This window comes from Coenobita brevimanus, chromosome 30 (genome assembly GCF_032717465.1).
Source record: "Coenobita brevimanus isolate Jiangsu-jjx chromosome 30, ASM3271746v2, whole genome shotgun sequence".
NCBI classification, from domain to species: domain Eukaryota; kingdom Metazoa; phylum Arthropoda; class Malacostraca; order Decapoda; family Coenobitidae; genus Coenobita; species Coenobita brevimanus.
In genome coordinates this window covers 1,074,758-1,097,793 of record NC_136983.1, presented here as the reverse complement: position 1 = coordinate 1,097,793, position 23,036 = coordinate 1,074,758, and the positions used below count along the sequence as shown (strand labels likewise).

The 23,036-nt window shown below is 39.4% G+C and overlaps 1 protein-coding gene across 1 annotated transcript in view; it reads left to right on the top strand.

Moving 5' to 3' along the window:
* Positions 1-14,341, top strand: part of Sema2a (Semaphorin 2a) — a 273,357-nt gene extending 259,016 nt beyond the window's left edge. Inside the window, exons 9-15 of the mRNA XM_080268857.1 lie at positions 2,465-2,641; positions 3,863-3,987; positions 5,858-6,009; positions 6,744-6,935; positions 7,916-8,087; positions 10,661-10,732; positions 14,039-14,341. Of these exons, the coding sequence (XP_080124983.1) occupies positions 2,465-2,641; positions 3,863-3,987; positions 5,858-6,009; positions 6,744-6,935; positions 7,916-8,087; positions 10,661-10,732; positions 14,039-14,119 (971 nt within the window). The 3' untranslated portion in view covers positions 14,120-14,341. The remainder of the gene's footprint in view (positions 1-2,464; positions 2,642-3,862; positions 3,988-5,857; positions 6,010-6,743; positions 6,936-7,915; positions 8,088-10,660; positions 10,733-14,038) is intronic.
* The last annotated feature ends 8,695 nt before the right edge of the window (positions 14,342-23,036 follow it).

The following is a 23,036-nucleotide window of genomic DNA, read 5'->3' as shown; positions in this document are numbered from 1 at the left end:
TAAAAGGTTAGAGTAATGAGGGTAGGGTTAGTGGTGGCTTAGAGGTGGGTGAGTGCGGTAGGGTAACATAATGCACCATCACCTGTCCTGCCGCACCATTGATCCCCCGTCCCGGCACCGGCACGTGGCCTTTACGACCCTCTTTTACGACACTCCGCATCCTGACCCGTCTTACCCTTACCTGCTCTGGCCCCGCACCACATTTACCCTCTTAGGTTTACTGCACTGTGTCTTTTCTTCCTCCTGTCCTTTTCATCGTCAAACTGTTTACCTTCCAACAGATTCTTTTATGTTTCTCTGGAGCAAACATTTTAGTTGTCCTCATTTACTGTATCTCATTTGGCACTGACAAAAAGCCTGCATGTTATGGTGCTTTGTACCCTGGGTGAATCAGCTGTGGTGTTCACCCAGGAGCCAAGCCTTCTTATATTTCCCTGAACTTTACTCTCGGAAAGACTCCGGTCCAATTTTGGTGAGGCACTGTCTGCTACAAGAGGACACTGGTTCCCTACTCTGTACTTGTAGGTCAGCCCCACAGAAGTACAGTAGTTGCTTACGTGTGGTCAGTGGGTCTGCTTAGCCAGAGACAGACAGGGGCTTAACAACAAGGACAAAAACAACTTTATCTTGTGTTTTATTCCTCACGTCCGGTTGAACCTCGAGTCACTGCAACAAACCACTTTACTGTTTCTCCTTTCTTCTGTGTGCAGTTTAACCCGTGGCTCTGGCCTTGCCTCACATTTTTTCCTTTTACTGTACATCATTTTCTTTTCCTCGTGTCATCTACAGTACTCTTGCCCGGTTGAACTTGACGTTGCATCAAAACCTGCTCCTGGTACAATATTCTGCCTTGTTTTTTGATGGCCATATATTTGGATCTCCTTTCCCTGTTCCTGTCTCACATAATGGCCTCCTTGTTAAACTACATCTTTCCTTCCTCACGTCCAATTCAGTCTGGGATCATGGCAACAGCATGCATTCCTCCACTTATACGACGGGCGCGTAGCACCTGTCTAGCAGCAAACTCTCACCCCTTTTCTGTCCAACTCTCTAATGCAAGAGTTAACCGTTACTCCCAGTCCTTCATTTATGCAACAGGTCAACTCTGGAACTGTCTACCTCTGTCTGTATTTCCTGCTTCCTATGATCTCCAGTCTTTCAAACGCAGTGTGTCCAGGCATCTCGAAATGAATGGATCTTGAATTTGGCTCTCTCTCGTATTTTGTTTTTCTCTTGGAAGGAAAAGTTTTGCGGGCTCATCGCCTTTGGTTCCTTCTTCACATTAAAAAAAAAAAAAAAAAAAGTCTCCTCTTTTTGGCTTTTTAGTTCCACATTTTGCTCTCTTATTTTTATGTCATTGTTCCTGTGTCATGTTTTGTGTGTGTGTGTGTGTGTGTGTGTGTGCAGTTTGTTTGTTTGTCTGTGTGAAAATGTATTTGTGTCCTTTTTGTACCTGTAAAAGAAAAGCTGAGTGAGGAGAAAGCCAAATTCAAGATCCGATAAATTTGAGATGCTTGAAAACATGACGTACTGTATAAGGCATGAGGTCATAGGCAGTGGGAAAGACAGTGAAATGCCAGTCCCAGAGTTGACCAGCTGCACTCAAGAAAAATAAAGTTACCAGTTATATTACTACCTCTCTCTCTCTCTCTCTGTCTCTCTCTCACACACACACACACACACACACACACACACACACACACACACACACACACACACACACACACACACACACACACACACACACAGAAAAATCAGACAAATGTTGCAGATGTTTGTTGCTTGCAGTGAAACCAACTTTGGCAGCTGCAGGGCAACTTCCTGGTTTTGAGGAGGTGGAGGAAAGTGAGGTGACAGGACTGGCTCTGAGCTGAAGAAAATTGCCTGAGGTTGGTTGGAAGAGAATGCTAGAGTTATCCTGACCATGAAGGGGGTAAGAGGGTGGTGGTGTGTGAAGGTGGTGAGGTGAGGAGGGAGGTGGTCGTTGGAGGGACTGAGTCTTGGGTTCTCTCTGCCCTGATAGATGTTCCTGATAGACTGTGAAGGATTGGATGGTTGATAGATAGGCAAAGTTAATGTTATGGGTAGATAGATAATGTAATGGTAAGTACAAATCTTCTTCCTAATCTCAGTGTCGTATGTGGTTTTGTGTCTAATTCATCTAATATTACTCTTTATTTTTCAGACAATGTTGAGTAATGTAATGTTAAGTACAGTGCTTTTCCCTACTTTGTGTCATATTATTTGTGTGTGTGTGTGTGTGTGTGTGTGTGTGTGTGTGTGTGTGTGGGGTTATTTCATCTAATATTATTCTTTATTTTTTTCAGACAGTGTAATGTAATGTACAGTGCTTTTCTGTGCTCTCAGTGTCCTATTGTATATGTGTGTGTTTGTGTGTGTGTGTGAGAGAGAGAGAGAGAGCGTGAGTGTGTTAACTCCTCTAACATTTCTCTCTGTATTCCAGACAATGTGCTAACCTTCCTGCAATCCCACCCACTCATGGATGAGGCGGTGGCACACGAACACAACAAGCCCGTGTTCTTCAAGCGCGATCTCATTTTCACACATCTGGTGGTGGATCGCGTGTCTGGGGGAACCTATGGGCAGGAGAACACCTACACTGTCTACTACACCGGCTCATGTGAGTGTAGCAGCGGCGGGTTTGGGTGTAGGATTGTAAATGGAAAGTGTAGAGTTGTATCATCATTTTCTCTGTCTCTTTATCTACTTATCTCTATACTGTATCTGTCTGTCTATCTGTCTGCCTGTCTATCTGTCAATCTCTGTCTGTCTATCTATCTGTCTATCTTTGTATCTACCTGTCTGTATTTATCGATTTATATTTTGTCATATGACTAAACCACATAAGGGGTGGCCACAAACAAAACACCCCCTTGTTGACTTTGTCCCCTGATTTGGCTGCCTTCCCTCCCAGCTCGCACCCCCTCGCTTATAAATCTCTCTCCACTTCATCCCTCCATCTCATCCTTGATCTCCCCCTCCTGCTCACTCACATACACTCTTCTTGTCAGTCTCTCATCTCCATCCTCTCCACATGGACAGTTGATCTCCCCCTCCTGCTTTCCCCCTCCAACTCACTCATATACACTCAGTCTCCCATTCTCCATCCTTTCCACATGGCCATTTCATCCCTCCCCCTCTTCCTTGATCTCCCCCTCCAACTCACTCACATACACTCTTCTTGTCATTCTCATTCTCCATCCTCTCCACATGGCTGAACCATCTCGGTGTATTTCTCTTAACACTCCAGTCACATCATCATTCATCCATCCATCATCCAATCCTACGTTGCCCCATGAGGAGCGTAGGAGCCCGGGACTAGGTAAGTTGGTCTTTAAAATTATCATCTTCTTTGCCATCATCATTTGTATTATTATTCTTCCCCATCATTAGAATCATATTACAGTATCACTGAACCTGAGTCAAGTCTGTGTGGGCTGATGATTTTTGGTGAAGTGAAGGAGCGTTGTGGGGTGGATGTGGATGTGATAGGAATCGTTAGGAGAAGTACATTGAGGTGGTTTGGCCATGTGGAGAGGATTGAGAGCGAGAGACTAATGAGGAGAGTGTATGTGAGTGAGGAGGAGGGGGGGAGAGGGAGGGGGAGGCCAAGGATGAGACGGAGGGATGGAGTGGAGAGGTATATGAGTTAGGGCAGTGTGAGCTGGGAGCAGGGCAGTAAAATGGCAAGAGACAGGGCGACATGGAGGTGATTTGTTTGTGGCCACCCTTACGGGATTAAGGTGTCTGGCAATAGTTAGGTAGACTAATAATAATTGCATGACTAATCGTAATTGTATGTGACTGATAATTGAGTGACTAATAATTTTTTGTGTTGCAGTGGATGGTCGGGTGTACAAGGTGGTGGAGTGGCAGGATGAGGAGGGGGAGTCTCATTCGCAGCTCCTGGACGTGTACGAGGTCACTACCCCGGCTCCCATCAGGGCCATGCAGATCTCAAAGAAGGTGGGTGTCGTATTCATCTATTCAAGCACCAGTGAATGCCTTAGTGGAAGAACTGGTGCTTTTGAGGAATAAAGTACTAGATTATTATTATTATTATTATTATTATTGTTATTATTATTATTATTATTACTGTTATTATTACTCTTATTGTTACTATTGTCATTAGTTATTATTATTACTATTATTATAGTTATTAAATATGTACATTTAGGTATTTTTTAAATTGTCTTGATTTCACAGCATAATGAATGTTCAGATGGAAAAATTTCTCATTAAGCAACATATATGTTGGTACAGTTCCTTTTTATTATTATTATTATCATTATTAATATTATTATTATTATTATATTATTTTATGATTCTGGGGGCTTGAAATTTGTGAATGGTTGATAGGTCCTGATATCACAGTGTTGTGAATTGTGCAAAGGAAGGAAATTATACACATACACTGCAGTTGCGTTGGTTGTGAAAATACGAAAGTCTTTATGATCAACTGTTATACGCCCATTTGCCTCTGTGATGGCGTCAGTTTAGCACCTGTGATGGCAGCACATTAGCACCGTTTTTACATTGTGTGTGTGTTTTACGATGTCATTATTCAGTCTGCTTTCAGAAACGAATCTGCATTTTAAAATTAGGGTGTGCTGTATGCCATTAACATAAATTTGGAATGTGTGTTTAATTTGTCTGGGTTGTTGGTAGTTGTCCAGTATTTTTGTTTTATTTTGATGTATTTACTGGTATTTATTTTTTATTCTCTACTTACCCGGTATTTATTTTTTATTCTCTACTCACCTGGTATTTATATTTTATTCTCTTGTTTCTGGATCCCATTTTTCTGGATCCTGTCTCACCCAGTAGCTGATGGGAATATGAGGGTGAGGATGATAATGGTGATGATGATGATGATGATGATGATGAGGCACTGAGTTGCAGAACCTGCCAAGCGCCATAGACAAGCAACAGGGAAAATCATGTTCAGAGTTTTGCGACTTTCAAAATTCAGTATCTCGTCAACTAAGCAAGCTGTTAAGTTGGTTTTGGTCTTAAAATGTAGATTAAAGTGTTATGTAGCCAGGATGCAAGGTTTACTGGCTGAGTGTTTCAATAATTTCTTAATAATATCAAAATTTCAATACAGTACTGTAATACCAGATACTGCATCCTTCTGGCCGCATTCTACTCTTAGTTTTCAGGATTCCACTTCTTTGTCATGGATGAGGGGGTTGTATGAGACATTGGCATCACTGTCATTGTTCGTCATTATGCGGTAATAATGTCGAAAACACGGAAAGATAGGAAGGTAATCGTAGGCGTACAAGCGAGGGGAGGCTGTGAGCTACAACTGAGGGAGAGCGTAATGAGGGAACCGTAGGCCGCAGAAGAGTTTTCACCCCTTCAGTATTCAATAGACTTGGAAATCTATCTATCAACCTGTCTCTCTTTATCTGTCAGTCTATCCATCTGTGGCCTTGGGAGTGGTAGTCAGTGAGGTGGGATGGCATGGATGGCATTTGGCAGGTGCAGAATAAGAATTTGGACTATGTTAATACTTGCATAGCAGACCCTCTATTAGCTGTACAGATAAAGGGATGATGGGGAAACATGGTGGTATGGATAATGGGATGATGGGGAATATGGTGGTATGGATAAAGGGATGATGGGGGAATATGGTGGTATGGATAAAGGGATGATGGGGGAATATGGTGGTATGGATAAAGGGATGATGGGGGAATATGGTGGTATGGATAAAGGGATGATGGGGGAATATGGTGGCACACTTAACTCAAAAATGGCCAGATGGGACTTGGCGAGTTCTGCATCGTGGCACCTCATATATAAACCTACTTTTCTTTCTCCTTCTCTCCAGCACAAATCTCTGTATGTCTCATCGGACACTCGAGTACGTCAGGTGGACTTATTTATGTGCCACGGTCGCTATGACAACTGCCTGCGCTGCTCCCACGACCCCTACTGCGGCTGGGACAAGGATGCCAACATGTGCAAACCATATGAACCGGGGTGAGTGAAGCGCAGCAAGAGTTTTCACCCCTTCAGTATTCAGTAGACTTCGAAAGCTGTCTGTCAGTTATCTGTCTACCTGTCTGTCTATAGCCATAATTCTGTAAGGGGTGGCCACAAACAAATCACACTGTGTCACCTTGTCCCCTGCTGTTTCTTCCTCCTGCTGCCTACTTCATCCTTCACCTTTATCTTTCTTTTATTGTGTCTGTCCTCCTCTCTTCCTATTTCTTCCATCTTTCCTGTCACTTTTTATTACTCTTCTTTCCTTTTCAGGTGGCCTCACATTGAGTGACAAGCCTAATGGTTTCCTGTAAGCCAAGAAACCATTTACAGCACTGGGTGGTAACTGTATAACCAACCCATACATGTTCCCTACGTGCCATCAAGCGCCCCTCCCCGTAAAACAACTAATTCAAAGACAGACGGCCACCTCTTACCGGATTATGGCATCTGGCAAGAGATAGATAGATTGATTATTCTTGTTTTATTACCTGAAGATATCTTTAAACTCGAGATAAAAGCTGTGTATTCCATTTTCTTTTTTCTCTAGAGAGTCATCATACATAAATAAGAATTAAATGTGATGTAACATATTTTTATTTGTTATTTTAAAATTGGTTCCTTATTGCAGAGGTTTGCAGTACAGGTGATTGAAGTGTAGTGGAAGTGTAATGGGATTAAACCGTAGTTCTTGACCAGAAAGGGTTTAACGATGTACCATTCTTCCTCAGGCTGCTTCAGGATGTGACAGGCTCGACCCCCGGCCTGTGTGACGCCTGCATCGCCAAGAAGAAGATGGTGGTCACGTGGGGCCAGAGCATCCACCTGGGTTGCGCCGTCAAGCTGCCCCGGCCCATCTCACTCAAGGACATCACCTGGCACCACTACTCTAAGGACAAGGGCAAATACCAGATCAGATACAGGTAAGGTGCATTGCATTTCTACTGGTGGTTTATCCTAGGAAGACTTGGGGTGGAGTCATACAGAATGACCTCAGGGTTAATGGATTGAACAGAGATGCTGCCATAGTTTTTTTTAATGTATTTTTCATTTCATCATCATCATCATCTAATCCTGTGTTGCCCCATGAGGAATGTAGGAGCCCGGGGCTAGGCAAGTTGGTCCTGATATTTAAGATGAGAGTGACCAGCCTCACTCATCCCTGAGTGGCATTACGTGAGCAATAAACCCCATCCACCCCTTGGATATAAACGTGCATTGGCTCGTTCTTTATTTACTTATTATATATATTTTTTTTTGGGAGGGGAGAGAGCCACTATCATGCAGATAAGGTTGACACATGGACGTACCTACATTACAGAGTTTTCAAGAGTGAAATGGTAGTTTGGTTTGCCCAGGAGTAAGGGAAATCAGAGTGTCCTATTTCCCTGCCCAGGAGTAAGGGAAATCAGAGTGTCCTATTTCCCTGCATCTCGCCATAGGGAAGGGCCGTGTTGTGACCCTGGTGAGGTACTGTCAGCAACAAGTGTCCTGATTGAGCCAGGTGTTGTGGATCCGACATGCAGATTGACATGCCAGAACGTGATCTTGTGGTAGTCCTGAATGTTGATGATGATGATGATGATAATGCATTCTTTTAGGCAGTGGTAAAGATGATGATATGATATTGATGATGATAATGTTCTTTTAGGCAGTGGTAAGGATAGGGATAATGATGATGATGATAATGGTGCATTCTTTTAAAGATGATGATGGTGATGATGATGATGATGATAATACATTCTTTTAGGCAGTGGTAAGGATAGGGATGATGATGATGATGATGACGATAATAACAGTGCATTCTTTTAGGCAGCAGGAATAATAGCGTAGATGATGATAATGAATAGAGATGATGATGATGGTGACAACTCCCTAGCCTAATGAGACGAATTACTTCCAGACCAGACAAGTACATCGAGACCTCCGAGCACGGTCTTGTTGTGATGAACGTCAATGAGGTGGATGCAGGCCGCTACGACTGCAAGATGGGCGGCGACATCGTGTGCTCGTACAACATCACGGTGGACGCCCATCGCTGTGCCGCACCAGCACGCACCAATGATTTCCAGAAGGTAGGGGTGATGAGGGGACTGAGGCCATTTGTAGTTAATATTGAGGAAGGAAATGACGCTTTAGGTAGTTAAGATTGAGGAAGGAAGTGATGCAATATGTAGTTAAGATGCAGGGAGGATGATGGATGGATGGATGGAAATGATGCAATATGCAGGGAGAATATATATAGATGTGCAGATTGGCCTGGGAGGAAGGTAGAGTCCCGGAGGATTGGAAGTCAGGTATAATTATTCCCTTGTACACAGGAAAAGGGGAAATAGAAGTGTGTGGTAATCATAGGGGCATTTGTCTTCTTAGTATAATAGGAAAAGTGTATGGTAGGATACTTATTGACAGAGTTAGAGAAAGAACAGAGGAATTAGTTGGAGAAGAACAGGGAGGCTTTAGGAAGGGAAGAGGTTGTGTAGATCAGATATTCATTCTTAGATCTTTAGTGGAAAAGTTTCTAGAGAAGGGAAAGAAGTTGTATGTGGCTTTCATGGATTTGGAGAAAGCATATGACAGGGTGGATAGACAAGGATTGTGGAAAGTATTAAAAATATATGGAGTAGATGGGAAGTTGTTGAATGCTGTGAAGAGTATGTATGATGGTGCTAAGGCTGCAGTGCGTGTGGATGGTGAACTAAGTGAATTTTTCTCTTTGAAGGTTGGGTTGAAACAGAGATGTGTCATGTCTCCATGATTGTTCAATCTGTTCATGGAAGGGGTAATAAAAGAGGTACAAGGTAGGGTAGTGGATGTTAGAGTGGCCCTGGTGAGAGAGGATAGTGTTTGGAAACTCCCTATACTGTTGTTTGCAGATAATACTGTGTTGTTGAGTGAAGACGAAGGGGAGCTGCAAGGCTTGGTGGATGAGTTTGGGAGTGTGTGTAAGAAACGGAATCTAAAGGTGAATGTAGGGAAGAGTAAAGTGATGGTCTTTGAGAGAGGTGAAGTCAGTGAATGTACAGTGAGGTTGGATGGTGAGGAATTGGAAAATGTGAGTACGTTTAAGTACTTGGGTAGTGTGATGAGTAAGGATGGAGGTTTGGAGGGTGAAGTGCTTGAAAGGGTACAGCAGGGAAGAAAGGTTGCTGGTTCTTTGAAAGCAGTGATAAGAAACAGGGAAGTGAGCATGGAAGTGAAAAAGTTACTACATGACAGTATTGTGATACCAACTCTAATGTATGGAAGTGAAACTTGGACATTGTTGGAAGGACACAAGTCTAGAATGAGAACAGTGGAAATGAGTTATTTAAGAGGAGCCTGTGGAATCACATGGAGAGACAGGCTGACGAATGAGGATATAAAGGAACGTTGTGGTGTGGATGTGGATGTGATAGGAAGTGTTATGAGGAACACACTGAGGTGGTTTGGCCATGTGGAGAGGATGGAGGGTGTGAGACTGACGAAGAGAGTGTATGTGAGTGAGGTGGAGGGGGGAAGAGGGAGGAGGAGGCCGAGGATGAGATGGAAGGATAGGGTGGAGAGGTATATGAGAGAGGGGGGTGTGAGTTGGGAGCAGGGCATTGAAATGGCGGGGGACAGGGCGACGTGGAGGCAATTTGTTTGTGGCCACCCCAAACAGGATTGAGGCGTCTGGCAATAGATAGATAGATAGATAGATGGTAAAAGCCCGTGTAATTCTATGTTTTTCACTTTTTTCAACAATGATCAATGACGAACTTTAATGTGTGTTTCCCACCTTTAATGTCATATCGTTTCATGTGTGAATCAGTATCACGTGTGAATCAATTTATTTATGTGTGCTACTTCATCTCCCCTTATACCAGCAAGTTCCATTAATTTTTTCTGAGTTGCATTTTTCTATCCCCCGAAATGTTTCCTGAATTTTATCACAATTTTGTGTGTGTCCCAGCAAATTTAGAGCTCATTTGATGAAGCTACATATTTATCGTTTTTGCTCTAAGAGATGCAATTTTTAGCATCGGTTCAGTAGAATGGTTTTGAATTACACGTAAAGCAGGTATTCTCAATGTGCTCAGTCTGCTGATGTGGGTGTGTATGTGGCAGTGTGAGTAAGAAACGAGTGAGTGGAAAAGGAGTATTATACGAATAGGGGCCATCCTGTACAGTACTTATCATTAAACCGTAGGTGGTTTAGTACGTACATATACTCACTTTGAAGCACATCACTCAAGGTTTAGTACATATACTCACTTTGAAGCACATCAATCAAGGTTTGGTTCATACATATACTGTAGGGTGTTTAAAAATCCTGCTTGGTCCGCTTAGCTGTCAGTTCTCGGAAATCGTTACAAAATAGAGGAAATCGTTGCCCAGATTGCAAGGAGGATTTATATGCAATACTGCCCACCTACCCAACCATGACAGGTAACTATAAACTAAGTGTCTACCAGGAACGGGTAGAGAGAGAGAGAGACTGATACTGTGATGCATGGCTGGGAGGGGGAGTGGGGGGCAAAAGTTAAAAGAGAAGTGGAAGATAAAGTGGAAGGAAGGAAGGAAGGAAAGGAAGGAGGGATGGAAGGAAGGAATTAAAGGTACAGAGGCAAGTGTATGATGCCAGCCCCATAGACAAACAAACATTAATAAGTACATTGCATTACAGGTGTACAGTGACTGGTGCCATGAGTTTGAGAAGTACAAGTTAGCAATGAAGACATGGGAGAGGAAGCAGGCAGTGAGTACCATTATTATTATTATATTTTTTTTCTTTTTACTTCCTGTGGGTGAATTAGTTATGACTTCGCTCTGCTGTTTCGTGGCTTGCTTTACTAACGAGGCACTCTGGAAGACAACTTCAGAAATGCTAGACGTGAGGAAGAGAAGAACAGGATTAGTTATAAAGCTTAAGTCAAAGGGAAAATTGGAGTAAATTTGAAGCCAATATAATTAAGAATAATAATAAGTATGATAACAATACCACTGCTATTACCAATTATATAATCTTAATAAGAATAGTAGTAGTAGTAATAAAAATATAATAATGATAATAATAATAATAATAGTACTATATTTTAACTGTACTGTATGACGAAACAGAGGAAGGAAAACCAAAAGAATTAAAAAAATAATCCATACACCAGAGTACAGGTGTCTTCCATTCATAATAATTAAAAAAATAAATAATAATACCGTTATAATAGTAATAAATGTTCAGACAGTAGCAGAACATCATTATAAGAGCAGAATTTAAGACTATATATGTAGATACACATTTTCAAGATGTTGGAGAATCAGATGGCATATAAATCTAACTCTTTGTCATGTCAGTGTTTGGGGAGCTGTCTCTCGGAGCATCTCATATATGTGATGGCAACTTCGTATCGTGTGTTTTTTTTTTTCCTCCAAGTGTTAGGAAGAAGGAACCAAAGGCCAGGAACCCACAAGATAGTGATGCTATTTGTGTGTTAGGGCTGCTCCCAGTTCTCTTGGCCGTTATTCTCTCTGACAAGGGAGTATGTTTTCACCTGTTTGTTTGTCTGTTAGCAGGGTTACTCAAAAACGAAAAGAGAGATTTGGACCAAATATGGTGGGTCCCGAGGAACAATTGGTCAACTTTTGGAACTGATTCGGATTGTAATACAGATTCTGGATCTGGAAGAGTGGTTTGGAAATTACATTGCCCTTGTCGGAAAGATGTGCTCCACTGGGTGTCCCTCTAATTATATTAATGAATTTACTTTGTCTTTTATGCTATGGGTTTCCCCTTTGGCTTATTTTTCCCATTTGTGTGTTATGGTTACTACTAATTCTTTATTGCTTGTACCTTATTTTATGGTTTTACTTGATCTTATTACATGCTATGGTTGCTTGGTACTGCTTTATTTTTAATTTTATTTTTTTTATGTGGTGACTTTGAGTGTTATGACTGCTACTAATCATTTATGGCTTTATGTTATGTCTGTGTTATGGCTGTGTGATGGGTTTTCTTTAATGTGTGATAACTATTTATGTTATGCCTACCACTAATTCTTTATGGTTTTATTTTATCTTATTTGTGGCTTTACTTTATCTTATTTATGGCTTTACTTTATCTTATATGTTATGGCAGCTTGCTATAGTCTAATGGCTTCTCTTTATTATATGATGGCTCTTTATTTAACCCCAAGGCTGCAGTGGTCCTAAACATTTTCTGTGTCCGTGGTGCAGGAAAACCGTGTTAAAAAATGTGTTTTATCATGTTTGACCCTGGTACCCAACCAAACATGATAACATTTTATTCCGACAAAGTGTATACTCCACATTTTTTTTTTTTTTTTTTTTTTTTCCCAATGAATGGAGGAAGAAAAAACAAAGTAAAAAAAAAAAAATGATGATTCGTGACCCACTCATCAAGCATAAGCATCCGGTATACGTGAAAAATGACTGAAAAGTTCACCATATTTCTCGCGTCTTGAAGGTATGGTGCAGTCTACCAATTGGCGTTTCCGGAGTGCTATATGCAGCCGAGGGGTTAATTCTTTATTGTGTATTGAGTGTATTATGTGTTCCTAATTCTTTACACTTTATCATGTCCTTTTTACGTGTGGTAGCTGCTTGCTATTTGTTTTCTTTCTGTAAAATCTACTGTCTTCTACCTATTCCCTGTGGCTTTTCTTTAGTGTATGAGGATTTAAATTTGTACATATAGTCCCCATTATGGGTTAGAAGTGTACCTTACCTGAAAATGTAACAGCTGTTTGCATACAGTTTAGGAGTGCATAGTAAGTGTGGGGTATAGTTGTAGCAGTAGCGGATTCTGTTTAAATGATTTCCACAAATAAATCCACATAATTCTGCATGACCTGATTCCACAAACGAATTCCACAAACAAATTCTGCTAACGAATTTTGCACAAACAAATTCCATACCAATTAATCATAATGAATTCCATGTAATTGAATTCCACATACAGTAAGTGGTTCACCCCAAAAGCCTGTCTCCACCTGATACATCTAAGCTTATTCCGACATAACTCCACACTCCCCTATCAAACAACTGTGAAGCAAAAAGATAAAAAGATGGTATGAAAAGCAGCTGTTATAAAGATTTAAGTCTCTCTCTCTCTGTCTCTCTTTCTTTCTCTCTCTTCCTGTCCATAACTGCATGTGGTGCTTTTTTGACTTTGGTGCAGTTGTAGTTTGAGATGAGGCATGGGAAACTACAACAATTTTGAACCTACCCAACAATTTTGAACCTACAACAACAGGTTTGAACCTACCCAACACTTATGAAACTACACTAACAATTTTGAACCTACACCAACAGTTTTGAACCTTCATAAACAATTTTGAAACCACACCAAGCAGTTTTGAAACCACACCAACAGTTTTGAATCCACATCGACAGTTTTCACAGCCCATACATATATTTCATGGTAAGTTATTGTTAGACTTCATGTTAAAATAAATTGACCAGTTAGTCAGGATGAAGTTTCTCAGTTTTGCATAAAAGCTTTCTGGAATTATATTTGTTTCACTTAAAGTTGTTTAATATAATTGTCCATAGTATTCATTTTATTTATTATTATTATTGTTATTATTATTATTATTATTATTATTATTATTATTATTATTATTATTTTAAAGTTACATAAAGCCAGAAATGAAAATAATGATATTCAACATTTCACTGATAGACAGATATAGGCAGATAGATAGATAGATTGATATATTAAAGCCAGAAATGAAAATAATGATATTCAACATTGCACTGAATGATAGACAGATATAGATAGGCAGATAGATAGATAGATTGATATATTAAAGCTAGATATGAAAATAATGATATTCAACATTTCACTGAATGATAGACAGATATAGATAGGCAGATAGATAGATAGATTGATACATTAAAGCCAGATATGAAAATAATGATATTCAACATTTCACTGAATGATAGATATAGATAGGCAGATAGATAGATTGATAGATAGTTGTGTGAAATATAACCTGTATTAAAGCCATAAGCATCTCCGTTAACTGGCATCCCTTGTCCCTCCCAGCAATGTGCCAGCCGGAACAACATCAGCCAGCAGAACAGCCACCCCAACGACATCTACGCCAGGAGTAACCCGTTTGTCTGATCTACCAAACGGGGACGTATTTCCAAACGCCGTGTGGGGGCGTGACCAGATTATTCTCCTTCCCTTCAGTGGTCAAGGTCTTGCCTGTCGTTATATATTAGAAACAAGTATATAATTGAGAAAAAAAAAAGTATGGTAGAGCTTCATAGATCTTTTCCGATCATGTTATTTTAGCTTCCAGACTGATTGCTTGCTGATTAAAATGCATGTATTTTCTGGGACAAAAAAAGGAAGATTTCTGAATAATAGTGACTGAAAAAAGAAGGAAATTTCTTGGCAACATTGACTGATAGAGAAAAACGAAAATAAAAACTTCTTCAATAATAGTGACTAAAAACAAGAAGGAAAAACACAGGAATATTTGTCAACAACAGTGAATTAAAAAACAGGAATATTTCTCAACAACAGTGAATTAAAAAACAGGAATATTTCTCAACAACAGTGACTAAAAAAACTGGAATATTTCTCAACAACAGTGACTGAAAACAAGGAAGGAAAATCTCTCAGTGATAGTGGAAAGAAAAGGAATATTTCTCAACAACAGTGACTGGAAAAAAAAAGGAAAATTTCACAACATTAATGACTAAAAACGAACACGGAAAATTTCTCAGTGATGGTGACTTAAAAAGGAAAATTTCTCAACCATAGTGACTGAAAACAAAAAGGAATATCTCTCAGCGCTAGTAACTGCAAACCTTCCTGCGTCAAACCACCGCCAGACCAAAACACCTGTACAGTTAGAGTAGGATTTATGCTTTGAATTACGAGTACAGTAACTTCAGCTTGTACACAGCATCAGTGACCCCATTGCTGTGACATCAAAATAACTCATATTTCCTGTTATGGGAATGACATAAAAAAAAGTGTGACATCAGAAGAATAACCCATGGATACCGTATTCCTTGCAATGGCAGTTAAATTTTAAAAGCTAAGAGCCAGTCAGCATACGCAAAAATAATATATATTTCATGTTATAAGAAATATCATGTAAAAATGAGAAGATGCATACAGAAAAACTACCCATGAATATTCCACGTCTTGATAAATTTGCTTATTAATAAACGGTGAGCAGTAGTGTACGGAAAAACATCTGTGTAGATAATCCTTGGAATGATAGTTAAGAGTATGAAAGAAGACTCACAAATATTTCTTACGATGAGAATCAGGCTTACGGAAGAAGCGCCCATGTTTATTCCTTTTTACGAGAATTAAAGTTTACTGGGAAAACAATCCACAGATGATCTTTGTAATGAAAATGAAGCTTATGGAAAAATGACACAGAAATATTCTTTGTTTTGAGAATTAAGCGCAAGGAAAAACGATCCACGTTCCTGTCACGAGAAACAAGTTGACCATATAAACACTCTCAAAAATATTCCTTGCTACGAGAATCAAGCTTACGTAGAAGAAGATGCCTTGGAAATTACTTGTTTATGAGAAATAAACATACGGAAAAACGACCCAGAAGTATTTTTTATTACGAGATATAAGCTTACTGAGAACTGACCCACAAGTTATTCCTTCTTACAAGAAATAAGCTTACCGGTACGTAAAAATGACCCAGAAATATTCCTTGTTACGAGAAATACTATAAGCTTATGGAAAAATGACCCAGAAATATTCCTTCTTACGAAAAATAAGCTTAAGGAAAATTGACCCAGAAATATTCCTTGTTACGAGAAATAAGCTTACCGAGAAACCGACCCACAACTATCCCTTGTTACTAGCTTACTTGAACAGGCAGCTTGACCATATTACTCCAGTAAAAATCAGGGTACCATTATGTCTTCAGTTTCTCTCGCCACTCCAGAAGGAAGGCCGGCCACGCGGAGAACGGGTGGCCATGCAGAAGACGAGTGGCCATGCGAGGAACGGGTGGCCACGTGGAGGAGAATGGGTGGCCAAGTTTTCGTCCAGTGCCAGGGACAATCGGGGACGGGCATTATCGCTTTGGTGTCGTACAGCGGGTCCTTGTTATGTGTAGACTGTTCTGTGTTTCCCCTCTGATTTTAATTCCTCGTTAAATTATAGAAACATTGCCAGATAAAGTTTCTGTGTTACCAGTACTTGTAAAACTGAAGTGACTTAGTTTCAAAGCCTATTTAGTTTCTTTGCTACTTTTAAAGACAGTTTTACTTAGTTTCTTTGCTACATATAAAGCTAAATTTACTTAGTCTCAAAGCCAATTTTACTTAGTTTCTTTGCTACTTATAAAGCCAAATTTACTTGATTTCAGAGTCTGTTTTACCTACTGTTTTTGCTACTTATAAAGCGAAATCTACTTAGTTTCATTGCTACCTTAAAACGGATTTACATTTCATTGCTACTTGTAAAGGCACAGTTACTTAAATTCCATTCCTACTTACATATATATATATTTTTTGACTTCCCTTAATTTCAATGCAACCTTAACAGCTGAGTTAACAGTCCCTCTCAAGTTATTAAATGAAATAAGTAGAAATAGTTTTGATATTTAGAACACATAACGATGCAATAACATACTGTACATAACAAGAACAATTAGAACATGACTAGATAATAACACACAGAACGAGGACCATTAGAACTCACAACAAGATAACACACAGAACAAGGACCAGTAGAACACACAGCAATAACGCACATAACAAGGACCGTCTGTAAACGCTTGAGTGAGCAGCAGATCTACAGAAACCGAGAGCTGTGTTTCGAGTGTGCGTGAGTCGAGTGGATCGCCAGAAACTGAGGAGAGAGAAAGTTTTAGTTGAAAGCAAGCCTCGGTGAGACTTGGACTTCCAGACAAATCCGAGAAGAGGCTTAATTCTTTTTTTTTCTTTGCCGTTCATTGTGTGATACGGACGCACTTAGTGATATATAAACATCCCCCCAAAACTCGATGGAATGGTGCATTTTTACGGAAAAGAAGGTTCCTGCTAGGCACATAGAGCGATGGTGGTGGTGGTAGTGATGGCTGGAGGTAATCTATTTATTTTCATCTCTATGGAATGAGGAAGAGGAAGAAGTGGAATTTAAGAGAAAGATGTGGAAATTGAAGAAGATGTAGAATTTAAAAGGAAGATGTGGAGATTAAAGAGGAAGATGTGGAAAGTAAAGAGAAGAGGTGGTATTTAAAGAGGAAAATGTGGAATTTAAAAAGGAAGGTGTGGAATTAAAAGAGGAAAGTGTGGAATTAAGGTAAAAGATGTGGAATTTAAGAAGCCTGTGGAAAGAAAATGCATTGTTTTGGATTTTTTTCTTCTTATTTAGGGCATTTACTGTATTATTATTATTATTATTATTATTATTATTATTATGATTGTTATTATTATTATCATTATTATTATTATTATTATTGTTATTATTATTACTATTATTATTGGGAAATGAGAAAGAGAAGAAGTGGAATTTAACAGACTCAGACAGCCATTGAAAAAGATGTGCATTTAAAAAAAAAGTGTATTTTTTTTTCCCACTTCATTTTAGGGCATGTAGTGATTATTCTTACGATCTTAAATCCTTCGTAAGTGTAATTCATCCGTCTCGTTAATCCGATAGTCTTTGATTTTGTTCTTGCTACTTTCAGGAGGTTTTATATGAATTTGAAAAAGGCCTCTTGTATTGAAGGGGTTGAAGAAAACTTATGTTAATCCCTCCAGTTTCAAAATGGCTAAAAAACAATGATACACACACACACACACACACACACACACACACACACACACAATGATCAAAAATTCTTTCATGGAAGGCCTTCATATTGATGAGGTAGTAGCAGTAGTAATAGTAGTAGTAGTAATAATAGTAGTAGTAGGAGGAGTATTTGTTATAGTAGTAATAGTAGTTGTAGTATTTGTAGCAGCCCCAGGATCATCTGAATTGCAAACCCAGTGGACTGCAGGCTGAAATTGCCCTTCTCCTGCAGTCTGCCATCATCCTTTTTGGGGATAGGGAGGGAGTTGAGGGATGTTTGTATAACCAGGCAGGCCCTCCACCTGGTTATATCACTGCCACCACATGAAGGCATCCCCCACTGGCATCTTTGCTCTCTCTCTCGCTCTCTCCCTCTCTCTCAGTAATTATAGTACTCTATGATTGTAGCAAGGATAAAACGAGGAAGACGTCTGTTGTAACGAGGTGGTTGAAAGGCCATTAGATTGGGATTTATAACAGGCATTTATTATTTTTGGGGGTGATAAGTTAGTCTACAAATCTGTCTGTCATATTGTTATCTGCCTGTCTATATGTATCTGTCTGTCTGTCTAACTATCTGTCTGTTGCCAGACACCTTACTCCCAGAAGGAGTGATTAGTTTGTGGCCACCCATTACGGGATGAAGATGTTTGACAGTAGATAGATAGGCAGACAGACAGATAGATAAGCAGACAGATAGATTGATAGATAAACAGACACAGACATAGATAGACAGAGTTAAATTTGTCATCCCCATAAATCCTAATATTTTGTAAGCTTGTTCAAACTACCTCTGCCTCTTCTTTATTGCTGTATTGTTAAGAGAAGCTAAGTAAGGAATATTAAGGATACCAACTGATATCAGGAAAGCTCCATCCACGTACATACAGAGAGTCTTCATTTTATGTCACCTTTCATTATATTTTATTATTATTATTGGATACGTTTATGTGAAGCTACAGAGCGTGGTGAATTATTTTGGCATATTTGATAGAGCCAGGATTCTGGGGGCTTGAATGATGAGTGAATGGAAGCGTGGCCCATTGGATTGGGCAAATTTGGGCTGTCTGGACATTGCTACTCCTCACCCTGCTCTAGGGTGGAAAAGGAGGTCTGGATGCTGACGATGATGATGATGATGATTTTTATTATTATTGTCACTCATCTTTAAGTGTCACAACCATAGATGATGATGATTTATTAGTACAGTGTATTCGTATTGTTATTATTGTCATTCTCATCTTAAATGTCAGGACCAACTTGCATAGCCTGGGTTCCTACGCTTCTCATGGGGCAACACTGGATTAGATGAGGAATGAATGAATTATTATTATTATTATTATTATTACATTACATTCATAGTAAAATGCCTAAAAATTGCCTATTATATTTCCATTGCCGACTGTAAACCTGATTTGCATTCTGCCAGAGTGGGATCCTTGATGTGGTGGCACTGATATAATTTGGCAGTGGAGCTGCCTGGTTATACAAACGTCCCTCAACTCCCTCCCTATCCCCTGAAAGGAGGAATGTGGACTGCAGGAGAGAGGCATCTTCATCCTGCAGTCCACTGGGTTCACGTTGAGATGAGCCTAGGATTGACGTTTGTTAGTAGTAGCAGTGGTAGTAGAAGTAATAGTAGATGTAGTAGTGGTAGTAGCAGTAGTAGTAGTAGTGGTAGCAGTAGTAGTAGTAGTAGTAGTACCCCCAATTTACAGATTAAGTTACATGGGAAAAGAAGAAAATTAAAATTTTGAGGACAGCAAAATTGAAATGCACTCGGCACGTTAAATTTCGAAATGTGTATTGAATGTGTTGCTATTTATGGAGATTTTTGGATACATTTCTGTTTATGGAAAACTTTAAAATATTTTAAAAGACGTGCATAATTTATAAAGCCGACTGTCCTCCAAATCTTGTAATATATCAGAGATGCTTTTGAAAATTGTCAAAAGTCTTGTAATATATCAGGGATGGTTTAAAAAATTGTAGGAAGTTTCGTAATATATCAGGGTTGCTTTTCAAAATTTTGAAAAAAAAAAGAAAAACACAGTGCTGAAAAAATTGGCAGAAATTGTTAGGTCAGTTGTATAGATAGCAATGGATCTTTAATAGGCAGTTATTTTTTTGTGTTTCCATTTGTTTTTGTAATTATCGACTTAATTGCCAAAAAAAAAATAATAATTTAAGAAAAGGCCACATATAATGGAGACTGTCTGTACTTAAATATTTTGTGGTTCCTTGAGAGAGGGAGGGAGAAAGAGTTGGATTGTTGTTACTGGAAGCATAGTGAGTGAGGGACGTGTGTGTTGGGGATGTCTACTTCACACTACTCTTGCCTTCTCCTGTTGATTTTATTCAGCTTAGACCTTATTAAATTTATGTACTGGAAACTCCCTTAAATCGGACTTCTGTTTGTCGAGAACCTCCACCAATTTGAAAATCCCCAAACTGAAAATTCCCTTAAGTTCGAAACTGTTAAGTCAGAAACTCGTAAATCAGATGCAGTTCTGACACTATTTTTGTGTTTTTTTTTTTTTTTTTTTTTTTTTTTTTTTTTTAGTAGTACTGTACATGGCCATTCTACAAGGAAAAATAATAATCTTCCCAAATAGCCACCCAGAAGGGATTTACTATTATTATTTTTATTATTTTCACATTTTTGAGATATAGCAGAAAAATTGTCATTCCCTCCACTGATAGGGTGGTCACAGATAAGGCAGATTTATAAAGCCAGATTTGCAAATAAGTCAGACAAGCTTAAGCTCCAATTAGTCCAGCTTAGGGAGGTCTGACTGCTTGAACTCTTTGATCTGGAGAGGGTATATATACTGTAGTTTAGCCTTAACAAACCCCTTCAGTTCAAGAGAGATGTTAAGCTGAGTAAAATCCTCTGGTGCTAGGTAGAGTAAACTGAAATGGACGCCACCCAGCCTCACAGGGTTAATCCTATCGGTTTTCATATTATTTTTATGGCTAAGGGCATCGTGATAGAGGGAGGCCAAGCGTTACAAAGGTGTGGGGTAAACAGTAGGGTGATGTATGGACGAACACTTCTTTTATACAGGAAAATGTTTTAGAATTGTCATGTAATATACACATACTTGATGGAACATTCCCGAAAGGTGATCGGCACTTGAGTGAGAGTGGACGTTGGGGAAGAGAGATTATGAGTTTGATTTAATTATTGTGAAGAAAGATTTTTGACTTGCAAGGACAAAAAAATTAATTTGATTGTAAGAAAGTTGTTTTTTGTATCTTCTCACAGGGACAAGAAGAATGCTGGCTACTTGCAAGCATTCTGCATTTATATTTACAGCATTGCTCATGAAGTTCGTCCTTTAATTATATAAATATATATATACTGTATATATAAGGATGTATACTGTATATGGCTACACACTTTTCTACACCACACCAACACAAGACACACAGCCTTCACCCGCCCAGAAGAATTATATCAATATCTGGATATGTTGTTGTTGTATGTCCCTCGGCTCCATTACCAGCACAAGATACAACAGCACACCGTCACTCATCAGTCTTCTTTCCACCTCAGATGGCTCCATACTGAGTGACAAGTCTAATAGTTGCCTGTAACCCAGGAAACCATTTATAATGCTGGGTGGTAACATTAGAAGTAAATAATGTGGCAGGGTGGAGCCTACTATGTTGCCCAGTCAACTGGGGAGAGAGATGCAAATGCAGCATCCATCCAGGAACCAAACCCCCACAACCTTCCCTGCACCTGGCTTTGGTGAGGTGTTGTTTACTACTAGGAAGCATATGTTCACTGCACACAGTGGCCCTGCAGGGGCAGTTGCTTGCCTGTGGTTGATGGGTCTGCTTGGCCAGACAGGCTGGAGTAACTTAAGAAGGGCACAAAGTACTGTATTGTACAACTTGAAAACAAGCCACTCTGACCTTATTGTAATGCAGCCTGTCACACTGCAACACACTTCTCCACCTCATGCATCAGACTTTTACAAAACAGTCAGTTATGCAACATAACCTCGGCAAAAGACATTAGGGAGCACCTGGCTGAAGTGGCTGGTGTCCTGCAGTCCATCGGGTTTACCAGCTGGTGAACCTGGGGCCACAGCAACAACAGCAGTGCCATCTATGGGTATAATTCTTCTATTTAAACAATTTCCAGGACTTAGGAACTAAGACCTCTTGTACACAAGCCTCTTGCCCCTCTGTAGTGCTGATCCTCTCACCACAACACTGTACTCATCCAAACAACACACACACACACACACATACACACACACACACACACCTTAAACTATTATAAAAGGTATATGGGAGGGCCCAGGTAAAGGGACTGGATTTTTGCAGTCCATTGGGTCATAAGAAGAACAAGAAGAAGAACAGCAACAACAGTAACAAGAACAGAAACAGCAGTAACAAAAACAGCAACAACAACAAGAACAACAGAATGACAAGAATAGCGGCAACAGCAGTAACATCAAATACGACAACAACACAGCGTCAAAAGAAAATGGTTACTCATACACAGCGTTTATATGTACTGCCAGTTGATATTATTAGTTGACATTGCAGTACTGTATTTGTGATTATCATGTAGTTTTAAATTTATGATTGCTCTTCATTGTTGCAGTACATAATAGAATGCTTAGTTAATTTTTTGATAACCTATGCTTTGTAAATAATATTGTACTGTGCAGTGGAAAGGATGTTTATATGTTTGGTTGAAGTAGCGAATACTGAATATGAAAAACATGACGTAAACATTCACTTAAAGTTACTGCTGCCAGAAAACCTGTCTGAATTGCACTTTTAAAAATCTGTTCGATCTTTTATTAATTTATTTATTTTGTAAGCAGGTACATTAAGCAAGAGTACGAGATAGATGAGTTCAGAGTTTGAATTTCATTTATAAGTTTCTGACTCATATGACTGAGTAAAACCATCTTGCTTGTACCAGAACAAAATACCAGAGTTGTCTTAATCATGAGAGGGGGTCAGGGGTACCAATATCAACACTGCGGCTCCTATGACTCACAATAAAATCGTATGACATTAGCTGGAAAATAAATACTGGAGTTTTTCCCTACCATGATAGGCTTAGGTCTTTCATTTTGTTTAAGTCCTCTCAGTAAGTTTGTGAGAGAGACTGATGGATTCTAAATGTTCTCCAGTTCTCCTAATGTTCTTGTAAAGTTCTTCTAACATACTCTTGGTCTTCTAATGTTCATCTAATATTGTCTGGCTATTTTAATAT